The following is a 12,563-nucleotide window of genomic DNA, read 5'->3' on the forward strand; positions in this document are numbered from 1 at the left end:
TGGTTTACACAGTTATTGTGGTAGAATTGCCACTCAAATTTACGTTTTCATTTTCATTGAAAAATCTCTTCTGAGCAAACAAAGTGTCTCACTTGAACAACGGCTAAATGCAAGTGTCATTCGGGTGTTCTGACGGCATGAGTTAAGACATTTTTGTGTGTGTCACCTTAGACATCATTTTAATTTTGCATTTCAATAGAATGCTGCTTTGTTGTGCAGTGGTGAGTTAAGCAAAGAAAATTATAAGATAAGGTGGCTTTTGCCACTTCAGTGTCACAGATAATTACAGAAGCAATAGGATAAGGTAGTCTGCACTCTGCCCAAAGACAAGTGGGTCTGAAATGTGTCCTATGAAATAAAATGTATGTATATGTATGCAGCCACTGAACGTTATGCCTAAGTCCCTGGGCATCTCTTAACTGCTGTCTATGGATTTCAGATACTGGATTTTGGAATTTCCTGCAGAGTTTAACTTGGATCTTGGGCTGATTCGTTTGACTGAAGAGTTTCGAGAAGTAGCCAGCCAGCTCGGATATGACGATCACATCCATCTTATTGATATCTCCAGCATGTAAGGATGTCATAAGCTACAACATCTTTGTGTCTGTAACAGCAAAATTCTAGTTCTGTACAAAATATAAAAACATTAAGGGCCATCTTGATCCTGAAAGGTCAAAAAGCAGTTGCAAAATATATTGTCTTTAAATCTGAAGCTGCTAAAAATTTGAAATTCTAGTTGCAGTTTCACTGTAAAGAGAAGACTCATTTGTGTGTAAGTTTTTCATATAAACAGGAAATAAATTATTTTCCTGACAAAGCTAGTGCCAATTAAGTGATTAAAGTTACTTTTTTTTCTATACATTTTCATACAGAATAACAACTAATGCAGTGACTGATATGCTGTGTAAATCTTAGATTTTTTCAGGGAAGTTTTTTTGTTCTTTCATCAGTAATCCATTATTTTTTGTAGTGGCTTTCTGTGTACTTCTTTTCTATGATTTAACTGGATAATCTTTAGCATTCGCATTTGTAGTTGTATTGCATCCAAATGATTACACTACTATTTCCTTGACATGCTGAAACAAAAGTTACCTTTTAAAAATCACCAGGTAGGCTTTTGTATCTCACCTGATATTTTAGATTTTCTTTTAGAATATATGTGCATGGTGATTTTTCTTTATTGAAAAATGTCCTAGTAACCTGGAAGGACAGCACTACTAATGTCAATGAAGGTTGCAAGACTTCCTTCAAGAACAGTACCAATGAAATCACATGAATATTGCCTCTTGAATCTTCGTTTTAAAATATTGACCTACTTAACATTAAAAATTAACCATTTTTAAGGATAACATCCTTCTGCTCTTTGAAGTGCTTTTACTGTATATGGGTAGGAATTATTCCATTGCTTGCAAGCAAATGATTTGCCTTTTTCCACCCACTTCTTATTGTTTTGTTAGTTGTTTGGCTGTTTCTGTTGTTCCATTATTTCAGGGACCTGTGATCTTACAGAGTGAAAATTAATCCTTGATGTTATGCAATTATATTTTTATTCTGTATCAGAATTTGGTGTGAACTGTTCTGGTATTTCCAAAGCATCTTTAATTACGGCTTCCTATACCATGGGGAAAAATTAGTTGTCCTTTTGTTGTGTTGGAAACCTGCTATTATTTATCATTTGCAGTAGTGCATCCAAAACTCTTTATTTTCTGTTATGCTCCTGAACAGATCTTACTCAGAGTGTTTGTTATGTGCTGGATGTCACAGATCAGAAAACTCATGGTCTGTTTATTGGTAATTTTACACAAATATGTTCCACCTGTGGGCTACACTCACATATACCCAGACAAGATTGAGACTTATACCTATTCTGTTGCAGTCCTTCCTATGACTGGATGAGAAGAGTTACACAGAGGAAGAGGATTTCCAAGAAAGGAAAAGCCTGCCTGCTGTTTGACCATTTGGAGCCCATTGAGCTAGCTGAACATCTCACTTTTCTGGAGCATAAATCTTTTAGGAGAATTTCTGTAAGAAGCCTACAACTTTGTCACTTGCAATTAAGAGCCTGTCTTTAAGAAGTGTTCACGTGGTTTAACATTTATGATTTTTCTTTTCCTCAACATTCCAATGTAGTAAATCTTTATAACCCCTCATATGATGTACATAGCCGTGGCTGCACTAGCACTTTCTAGACTTTTTTCATAACTGATGCTTTTAGTGACAAAAGCTAATTTTGTGGAGATATTCTGGGCAAAAATTACTGATAAAAGCTACAGTAGCCATGTCACAGCAATTGATTAATAGTATTGTCAAAAATATTCACATGTTTTCTTTTTCCCTTTGAAGGAAATAACTAATTACTGTTCAGAAAACAATAGAGTCTTTGCAAAGAATATTTTAAGAGACTGAGATATACGTTGTCCTTCTGTAGTCTCTGTTCACTCCCAACCACTTATTCAGAAACTGTCCTTTCATCTGCCAACTTCAGGTCAGGAGGGATCTCAGGAGGCCTCTAGGCCAACCCCCTGTCCAAAGCAGGGGCAGCTCTGAGATAGACCGCGTTCCTCAGAGACTTAGGCAGTTGGGTCTTGAAACCCTTGAAACTCTGCAAGAGCAGAGGCTGCACAACTTCTCTTTCCTACTTCTACCATATAGGCACTGAGAGAAATTCAGGTACAGTAGCTTCTTTTCACATAGGATTGTACAAGGACAAGAGGCAAAAATGGATGAAAATAAAAGTAGAAGCTATAACAAAACAAATGTGTAAGCCAAATGCCGAAAAAATTTGCTGATTTCTGCTGGTAGATATCCATATGAAAGGGTCACATGACGCCGTTGTATGTGATGGCAAATGCAAGCAGTAAGTCCTCAAGATGACAAATGAGATTTTTTTGAATGTGTTTAGGAACATGAAAGAAATTGAACTCCAAAAATAAGAAAAATATATGAGGTTTTTTGTTTGTTTCAAGAGAGGAAGGAAAAAGAGATCAATGAGGACCTGAGACCAGCCTAAATAGAATAACTTTTGATGTAGTTTAATAATGTTCAAAGGTTAATTACTCTAGACTTTAAATCATGGGAAAACACCCTACCATTATCTGTATAATGCTAACCTCAAAGAAGGAGGGAAGGACAAGAAAAAAGGCATGGATTTCTAATTAGATTTAGGAAATGTTTTAATTCCTTTGGAATTCTAGAAAGAAAACTCAAAATTGGAATTAATTTTCTTTTTTTCTTTGCTGTTTCTAGTTTGTCTTTTAATTCTTTAGCTTGAATTTTGCTGTCTCAGAAGTTTCTCTGCAACCAATGAGAGTTAATTATTCTTGTACTACTTGTTCTCTCAAAGATATGTAATTGTAGAATGTGATTAGTCTGAATTCTGTCTTTGTGTTTATCTATTTAAAAAATAAATGGAGAAGGAAGGGCAGTGTTAACTATAACTGTAAACATTTAAAATTATCTGAATACTAAAATACTGGTTTTCTGCAGCTCTGAGGCAAGCATCTGCCCTTGTATGTCCTCTAGCAGGCTGGTTTTGATCAGCTAAGACCAAGAATCCCATCTTGCCTGGTACTGCTAGCAACCTCCTACTCAAGCTAAAGTTATGTCATAAGCTACTGCAAATCTCTCTTTAAGGGACAGCTGAAAAATGTTTTCCAGACATTTAGGGAAATTTAATTCTTGGGAGCCTATAGAGTATCATGCCTTAAGGATGTCAGAATAAAATGTTGTGTTGAGTAAAATATGGGAAAGAGGAAAGTAGCTCATTATGCATACACAGGTTTCTATATTTCCTGACACGCAAACAAGTTGTGAGTTAACATTTAAGTAAGAAATTAAACAAAAAAAACAACAAACAGCTTTTAAGAAAGAGCTGTTGTGCAGTGGGGTCTGATGACCCTGAGTCATGGTCACTTTCTAAATAAGAGGAGCTTTAAAAAGAAAAAAATGATCAAAGTTTCAAATTGATTCTTCTGTTGTCTGCCATTTTACTGAAAATGCCTTTTCTCTATTAGTTCACAGACTACCAAAGCTATGTGATCCATGGTTGCTTGGAGAACAATCCTACTTTGGAGAGATCTATTGCTTTATTTAATGGTATCTCCAAATGGGTCCAGCTCATGGTTCTCAGCAAACCAACACCCCAGCAAAGAGGAGAAGTAATCACAAAGTTCATCAATGTTGCACAGGTAAGTCTTGTGTATGAGTCTTTTCCTTCCAGTATAAAGCAGCAATATAAATAAAGATTGCAGTAAACAAATTAGCTGATGCTCTTTGTGCTGTTTCCTCAGTGAATAGCTTGGTCAACATCACTGCAGGTTATTTGTTCAGGTGTGGCATGTCTGCATTTTTTAACTAGTAGACATAACTATACAACAATTTTTCTTTTTTGTATGCTAGCTGGCAACTGTCACTATTGTGTGTTTCTTGTTGAGCTGAGCTAAGTAAAAACCAAAATGCAGAACCGTTCTGTTGCATCCCCTGATTTCTGCTTTGGCCATGATAGGTTGTCTCCTTTAGCATGTTGTGTGACGCTAAACAGCTGATACATGTAATTCCTTAACTTTTAAATACACATGATCAATCTCTCCTGCAGAAGCTCCTTCACCTGCAGAACTTCAACACACTGATGGCTGTTGTGGGAGGTCTAAGCCACAGCTCTATTTCTCGCCTGAAAGAAACTCATTCTCATTTGTCTTCAGAAGTCACAAAGGTATGGTGGACTCCAGAATACAGACATATTGAGCCTAATATCACCTCTTTGAGGTCTGATGGGTTCTGCACTGCAGGTGTCTCACCAGCACAATACTTGGATCATGGCAGGGCATCCTAAAAGGTACTTTGGTTGCATTCCTCTCAGTGGAGCAGGATAAGCTTTAACTGCCTGTGCCAGAGAGGGAAATCACACTGTCGACACCCTGACATGAGATGTACTCATTTAAAACAGATTAAGGGAATGTTATGAATGCTTTCACAGAGACTTGCTTCTCTGGCTATTTGTAGGACTGGAACGAAATGACAGAGCTGGTCTCTTCCAATGGAAACTACTGCAACTACCGCAAGGCTTTTGCTGACTGTGTTGGCTTCAAAATTCCTATTTTAGGAGTCCATTTGAAAGACTTGATTGCTGTCCATGTCATTTTCCCTGATTGGATAGATGAGAACAAAGTTAACATAGTGAAAATGCAGCAGCTTTCCATCACCTTGAGTGAACTGGTTTCCCTGCAAACTGCTTCTCATCATTTAGAGCCTAATATGGATTTAATTAACCTGCTAACCGTAAGTACTGAACATGTTTCAATTCACTGCTGTTATTCAGATGTTGAGTGTCAGTAGGAATATTCATATCTATAAAGGTAAGTGCATATCATTATCCCAGTTTTGAAAAAGAAAACAGAGAGAATTCAAAACAGAAACAAGTTCACATGAGAAGTTAACGAAGTCAAAGAGAGTTACTGTAGTATGTGATGGCTGGAAGCACCAATAGTGTTGTTATAAATTAATTATTTTAAGAATGACAGAAAGAGGGTTGTATTTATGTTAGGAGAAGCAAAAACTAAGTTCTGACTACTTAGAATTGAGTCTTATGTCTCCTGTGAAAGAGTGGATGACGTGTTGACATGGACACACAAGTGAAATTTCAACTTGAGTATCATTCTGTTCTTGCTCCCCTGTGCTTTCCATGTGACACAGTACCTTTCCTATCCAGTAAATAATATGTTCTTGAATGTTTCTAAGCAGCCACTGAAACTGCTCCTCCTTTACCCTCCCTTTTCTCCTTGTTAATGAGGACATTTGAGGAGGTTTGAAACTTGCACGCACAAGTTAAAAATAAGAATTTGAATGTCCCATTTCAAACCAAAGGAAAGTGAGATCTCAAAAAGGCTGTGTAAAACTTTTTTTTTTAACTAAAACAAAAAATGCCATTTTGAGAAATATTACACTTTATTCCAAATCGTATTGAAGTGTGGAGCCTGAACCCTCAGGCCAAATCCTGTTCCTATTGAAATGTAGTTATTTTAGCACTGGTCTCAACTGCAGCAGTGTTTGATTCAGCACCACAATTTGTTCAGGTCATGGGAAAAACCTAGTATCTTGGAATTAAAAATAAAACCTGTGAAGCTTGAAGAATAAATCGTTCTGTTTTTTATAAAATAGTTGATCTTGCAAGCAAATAAAAGTCACCTGCTCACCTGAGAGTAGTCTGAAAAATGTCATGTTAGATAAAGGACTTTCTTAATATGTAATCAGTTCATGCTGTTTCTGTTCTTGTTATTTAATTTTGTCTTTCAGATCTCTAATCCATACAAGAAAATTTATTTGCTTTCTTTAAATCACTGTAATTCTTCTAAAAATAAACTTAGAACTAAACAATGTCTGTGTGTAAATAGGGCAAATTTGAGAATTTTTCCACTGTTTGTTTTGTCGTATGGCATGAACTTCTTGAGACCATGTTTTTCTCTTTTAGATGACAGAGAAAAATCTAGATCAAAAACCAGGGAAATAATTTTATTATCTCTGAATAGCTGTTACCAAACCAGTCAATGTCTCAGTGTTGTCCCCCTCTTCCTGGGGAGGTGGGAACCAAATTCCAATTTTTCCTCAGTCATGTCACAGACTGGAGGTGACTCTCATTACCTAACTCACTATAGGTAAATACCTTTACTGGAAGTCACACTGGGAGGAGCCTTGGATTTTTTCCTTCCATGCCTTACTTCAAAATACTCTAAAATATGCATATCTAGAAAGTAAGCAGTGGTTATAATTCGTGATGGATTTATGCTGGAACTGATCAGGTACACAACTTTACTCTATGGAGGCTGACAAATATGAATCTGAGCTACCAAGCTGGTGTGGATATACCCATGGATTCATTGTAATGAGGATTGGGAAAATTTGGAGGAATAGGAAAACCTTTCTCCAGTTGCACCTTTTGTGGAACAAGTCCTAATCCTGGTTAGCTGGGCAGAGAAGAGAAACACCGTATGTTGACCACTGCAGTGCTCTCTTAATTTAAATTTTAGACTATAAAGGCAGACATTTATTGTCTTTTTTTTGTTTCTTTACTGATTGAGAGTTGATTTCTTGTGACACTCTTCCCCTTCCTGGTCATTTCTTACAAACTTGGCTGTGAGGTGGGGGGAAGTGGAACCTCAGGCTTTGGGGAAATGAGTAATAAAACAGTAAGTCCAGAAGGGCAGAAATTAGACAATGTGAAGTGAGAGATGGAAGCTGAACTGCTGCTGCCACTTTCATTAGCTGTTCTCTCTTTTTGGTGACAGGCTGCTTTCCAAAAGGAGCAGAAACCTTGAAGGTTCATATCCATCATTGCATCAACCTGAGTTCATATAGTATATCTAGTTTTCCTTTCTGAAAAAGAAATATTTTTCTTGAGTTTTTTTGTTTTCATTAAGATGACAGGGATCTTATTTGTATTTTTGTATTTAATTCAGTGTATTTCATTTACCATGAGAAGTAGTTGTGTACATGATGGGTAGTTCATCACTTAAGATGCTCTGATATATTAATTCATAATATAAATCTGCTGGTTTTGTTATATTTGAGCTATTCTGATTGTAATAAATGAAGTTACATAATGCAATGTTGATTCAAGACTTGATCATGGGCTAGAATTAACTTGTTCTACTTTTTACCTGTTAGCATGATTCCATGGTTGTACGTTTATGTAATGATGGTGACAGCCATAGATATCTAGGTAAACAGCTGTGGGTGTTCTAAAACCTTTCCAGGGTAATTATCTCTTCATATTAGTCACTGGAAGTGTGGTTGTGTATCAAGTACACTTGATAGTGTGGGAGTTTTGATTTAAGATGGTGACTTCTGGGAAGGAAAAAAACCACATTTTTACAAAAAGTTACAGAGTTTTGGTACGTATCATAATATGAATATTCTTGTTTTTCTTTCAGTATGTAGGTTTTGTCCTCATCTATGCATATGAATACAATACCTTTCTTTTTTTTTTTTACAGTGGTCTCTCAAACAACATACGTCCAGTAATAATGGACTTACATAGTAGATTAAATGTTTCTGTCTATCTTTTTGTTAAACAGAAAGTTTTAAATTAGAGGCTGGAGTCAGAGAAAGAGGAGAAGAAAAGGATTGCAACCTAAAGCTGACAAAAACTGACAACTAAAAATAGTTGACCTTGCTATGTGTAAACGGTCTTTTAGCAGATTTAGCCTCCCTTGCTACCAAAGTAATCTTGAGTTTTCAGAACCTGAAGAATTAACTATTCTTTTTATTCCTAGGTCTTCCCTCTCTAATTTAAACTGTAAAATTTTTTCACATTTTGCCTTATTTAGAGAAACTCCCTTTCAAATCTGGCAAAGGCATCTATATGCATAGAGTGCTTTTCATTTGCATGTGAATTGGCTGACCCAACTATTTGTTCACTTCTGCTGTTTTTCGATTAAGCAGCTTCTATCTGGGCAAGCTTTTAGTAGGTGTCTTGTCCTGATAAGCAATGTGTAAATCTCTTGCCTGGCCTCCCTCCCTTGCAATGTTGCCTTTTACACCACACTTAGCCAGTGCTAACAGCCTGGCCTGTGCTTGCTTGACAAGTAAATCACTGGGTGCTGGTTTGCTAGTCCAACAACTTGCACAAAAAGATAAAATAGGCGTGTGGGGAAATGCCCTGTTTCTTCTCTTCCTCAGTGATGGAGCCTCATTTGCTCTGGGGGAGCTGACACCTTTCAAGTGGTTTGGAAATGGTGATGTTTGGGGAACGTCTGTTAAGAGCTATGAAGGGAGAGCTTGGCTTAAAAGCTGGAGTGAAAGCCTGATGGTAAACTTCAGGCCACCTGGTCAAGGGGCTTACAGCCATTTTTCAGACGCTATTGTGTGTATAGACCAAAAGGATGAATGGGGAACAATAGGTCTCTGGCTTCAGTGGTAGCTGCTGAATGATCAGCGATTTGGAAAGTTGATCTTCTCTAGTCTTAAACGTCTGCACACAAACTTAGAAGTCTGCTTCCCCCCACCCCCAACCCTCTCCACCCCACCCCATCTTGCTGTTGGCACAAAAAAATCAGCTTCTATCTCAAAGAATTTTAGCTTTGAACAAGTGGCTGAAAGAAGCCAACATTTTGCGTGGAAGTTAACATGCCACAAATAAGGGAAAAGTTTGCTGTATGGACAGCAGTGACATATATGCCAAGTTTACCAGCATAGGAGACTGCAAAAGCCGAGGAAAAAGCAAGTCCTCCCTTGTCTTGTGTAAATAAGTCTGTGTTACATGGGCAAGCAAAGTAAATGTGTCACGACTCAGCTGCCAGTGAGCCAGAGTATGTTACATGAAGATGGACTCACTTCTTAATACTTGCTTGCTCTTTGTCTGTGAGGTTATTCCTCCTTTCTTGCCCTATTGGCCACACTCGCTCCATCTCCACCGACTTTGTACTTGATTCCGTACCACTCTCTGGAATTAAAAACATGGAGCTAAGAATTAGTAAAAGAGGACCTAGCCATGAGCTTGGCAGTGCAGCAGAGAGGAATAACAGCTCTAATGACATTTTTGTCATTAGAAAACTTATTTTTCGTAAGGATGCTTAAGGGATTTCCTTACCTGCTCTGCAGTATTTCTATATTGTTTTTATTTCACAATGTGAATAAAAGCCCGTGAGTAAATGTTTCATCACTTTCTGTGGATTGGAAGTGGATCTCAGTCTCTCAACTAGACCACAATGTATTTATGCTAACTGTGGTAGAACTTATTTGGTGCCATCATTTTCCCCCCACTATTTTTAGGTCTCAACAGCTATTTATCTAACCCGTTCTGAGAGTATATGCAAATGACTGGAAAGTCCCAGTCATTTGTACAGTCTAGTGAAGAGAATGAGAAATACCTAAACAATCAAACTGAAAGTCACCGTCCCTAACTTGTGTTCAGTAAGTTCCACTTAGAAAAAAAAATCATACATTTCTGATCACTCCCCTACCCTTCTCAATCCCCTCAAAATTGCTTGGAAAAAAATAGGACAGCAATGAAAGTCAAATTAGAATGAAAACTGCCACTCGCTGAAAAGGTTGTCCTAGGAAAACTCTTATTACAGTTTATGCATCAGAGCAAAACGGTAAACAAAATATAAAATATGTGCTCATGTAACTGCATAGTCATCATGCTTGTAATTTTTTTGCTAACGTATGAAAGTTCTGAGCTAGACAACACCTTGTCCACTGTGTGTTTACACATCGTGCCTAATGAAGCTGTAACCAGTGCTTATAAGGTTGCATAATTCAGGGAAGGGGAGATACAAGCTTGTCAGTAATACTGATGCATTTCCACTCCCAAATCCATGGCCTGTTCACCTGCCCTGCTGAGAAAACTGTGCTCTTTCATAGGAACAGGACAATGCCTTTTGAACTAGCAATTCTGCTCTCAGTCCCAGCCTGACCTGATAATATCACGTGCTCCGATTGAGTTCTACTTATTTTATACCACCAAGGACCCTAAGAATACAGTCACTGAATAGCTAAGTACATGAACAATAATTGTTACAGCAGCTACCAGTTCTATGTTATCTTTAGGACAGGCCCTTTCATAACCCTGTGGCAGCAGCATGCTGGATGGGAAAAGGAACCTGCAGGATTGCACAGACTTTTGCTGTGCCCGTAACCAAATTACAAAGCGCGAAAATCAGCATAGTGTTACAGCTAGACAGAATTATTAATTCAATCTCTAGGCATCTGTAAAGCCATTTGTTCACTCTGGGAACCTGCCTGGGGAAGGGGCACAGCTTCTGTCTTACTCATGGCGTAAAATTCTGTCTAAAAACACTTGGTTCCTAGAGTTCCTAGGGTTGGTTCTGCAGTACAGTGTTACTGGTCCTGCTTTTTACTTACTTCGTACTTCCGGTTCTTTAAAAATAACCTTCTATCACAGTTGTTTTGTCAGCTGCAATTCCATCAGCCTGCTCAGGAACATGCTTTTAACAGAATCTTTGCTTAACTGGGAGTTTGTAAGGTGGATGATAACTTCAAATCACGTCAATTACTCCAAAGCCAATTCATGTAGGCACGTGATCACAGGAAACATGTAATGTTTGTTTCCTCTCATTACAAAACACTAGCTGCAGTACTTTTCTCCTTCATCACTCCAAAAGAGGAGGAATTTACTGCAGACCTGCACCAGCACAAGACCCATCTGCCAAAGCAAAACCAGAGAGATTCACCCTACTTAAAGCATAGTTATGCCCCTTCTTTTTTTTCAATAAGTCTTCTGGGTAAAGAATGAGAACACGGAAGAAAAATCTTTCATTTATCTAAAAATACAACCTGAAAGGCAATTTGCCTTACTTGCTGAGAGGAGATCAGGAGCAGGCCAGGCTGAGCTATATGGGATTGGTCCTGCTGGAGCACCTTACTGCATCAACAGCGGTAGCAAACCCAGCTTGCCTCTCACAGGCCTGTGTCAGCACCCTCCCTGTGTTCCAGAAAGGGCTTTTTGCACAGACTGGTCTCTGCAGAAGAGCTGCAGTGCTATAACCCTTCTTCAGGAATAACATTTGACTGGAATACGATATGAAATCCTTCCAGCTTAGCCCCTCTACAACTATTTTCCTGAAGTTTTTGCATTCAACAGGTTATTTCTCTGAGATACCTCATGACCACGGAGCTGCTAGAAGAAAGTGGTTTGCGTAAGGGTGGTCTTTGGGGCCAATGTCCCTCTTTGCATAAGGTCAGCATGCAGCCCCCCTCAAAGTGTGAGGATGAGGGTTGTAACAGGCCTTGAGCACAGTACAGACATGAGCAGCAATATGTGTGTTATGTTAGCTCCGAAAAAATCTGCTTTTCCAGCAGCTGCGTGCAGTTTTGGCATGCATACTGAGCTCTGAGTAGGAAAACTTTTTGTTTAGCTTCAGTGGAAGGTATATCTCTATTTACAAGCCTGTCATATTCAACCCAGACTTATAAATAATACTGGTTTTCCCTCTTTCTTACACATAGCTGTCTCTGGACCTCTATCACACTGAGGATGATATCTACAAGCTCTCACTGGTGCTGGAACCAAGGAACTCCAAATCTGTAGGTCATCTTTTACTGAGTTTTGACATACTGCTTATTTTGTCTGCATGCAGTTGATTATTTTTTTAATGATGGTTAATGTGTTATTCATATTCACATAAACTGGGGGTTTTTTTAGTGTATTCTATACAAGTGTTTTCTATACAAGCTTTATGGTTGTATAGAAAATACAGTTATTATTTATAGATTTTAGTGTACATTGGGAGAAGTAAGTAGCGGAACATGCCAGACTTCACTATTAATTACTTTTCAACAAAACCTCTGCAAGTCCTTGAAAACAGAGTTCTGCTTTAGGTATAGATATCTTTTGTAACATCAGTTATTTATTGTGTGACTCTTAGTTCATTTTCTGGATGACTATGCACTTGTATAAAATGACACTGAATTAAAAGATTTGTTTAAGGTAAGGCAAATAATTAGCTGTAATATTTTAAAACTGTTTGTTTAAGTATAATCGCCTGTATCTTGGACTCTCAAGTAGTGTTCAAACACATCAGAATAGACATTACTCTTTTTTTTTT

General features: G+C 37.9%; 1 protein-coding gene across 5 annotated transcripts in view; it reads left to right on the top strand.

Annotated features, from left to right (window-relative positions):
• RASGRP3 (RAS guanyl releasing protein 3) overlaps nucleotides 1–12,563 on the top strand; it is a 62,467-nt gene that overhangs the window by 34,712 nt on the left and 15,192 nt on the right. For all 5 annotated transcript variants that reach the window (XM_039389488.1, XM_027735149.2, XM_027735148.2 and 2 more), the window contains exons 5-10: nucleotides 440–571; nucleotides 1,877–2,024; nucleotides 4,014–4,187; nucleotides 4,595–4,711; nucleotides 5,002–5,277; nucleotides 11,965–12,042. In XM_039389488.1, the coding sequence (XP_039245422.1) occupies nucleotides 440–571; nucleotides 1,877–2,024; nucleotides 4,014–4,187; nucleotides 4,595–4,711; nucleotides 5,002–5,277; nucleotides 11,965–12,042 (925 nt within the window). The remainder of the gene's footprint in view (nucleotides 1–439; nucleotides 572–1,876; nucleotides 2,025–4,013; nucleotides 4,188–4,594; nucleotides 4,712–5,001; nucleotides 5,278–11,964; nucleotides 12,043–12,563) is intronic.

This window comes from Pipra filicauda, unplaced genomic scaffold, assembly GCF_003945595.2.
Source record: "Pipra filicauda isolate LSUMZ 115617 unplaced genomic scaffold, ASM394559v2 scaffold72_size3293161_pilon, whole genome shotgun sequence".
Taxonomy (NCBI): Eukaryota; Metazoa; Chordata; class Aves; order Passeriformes; family Pipridae; genus Pipra; species Pipra filicauda.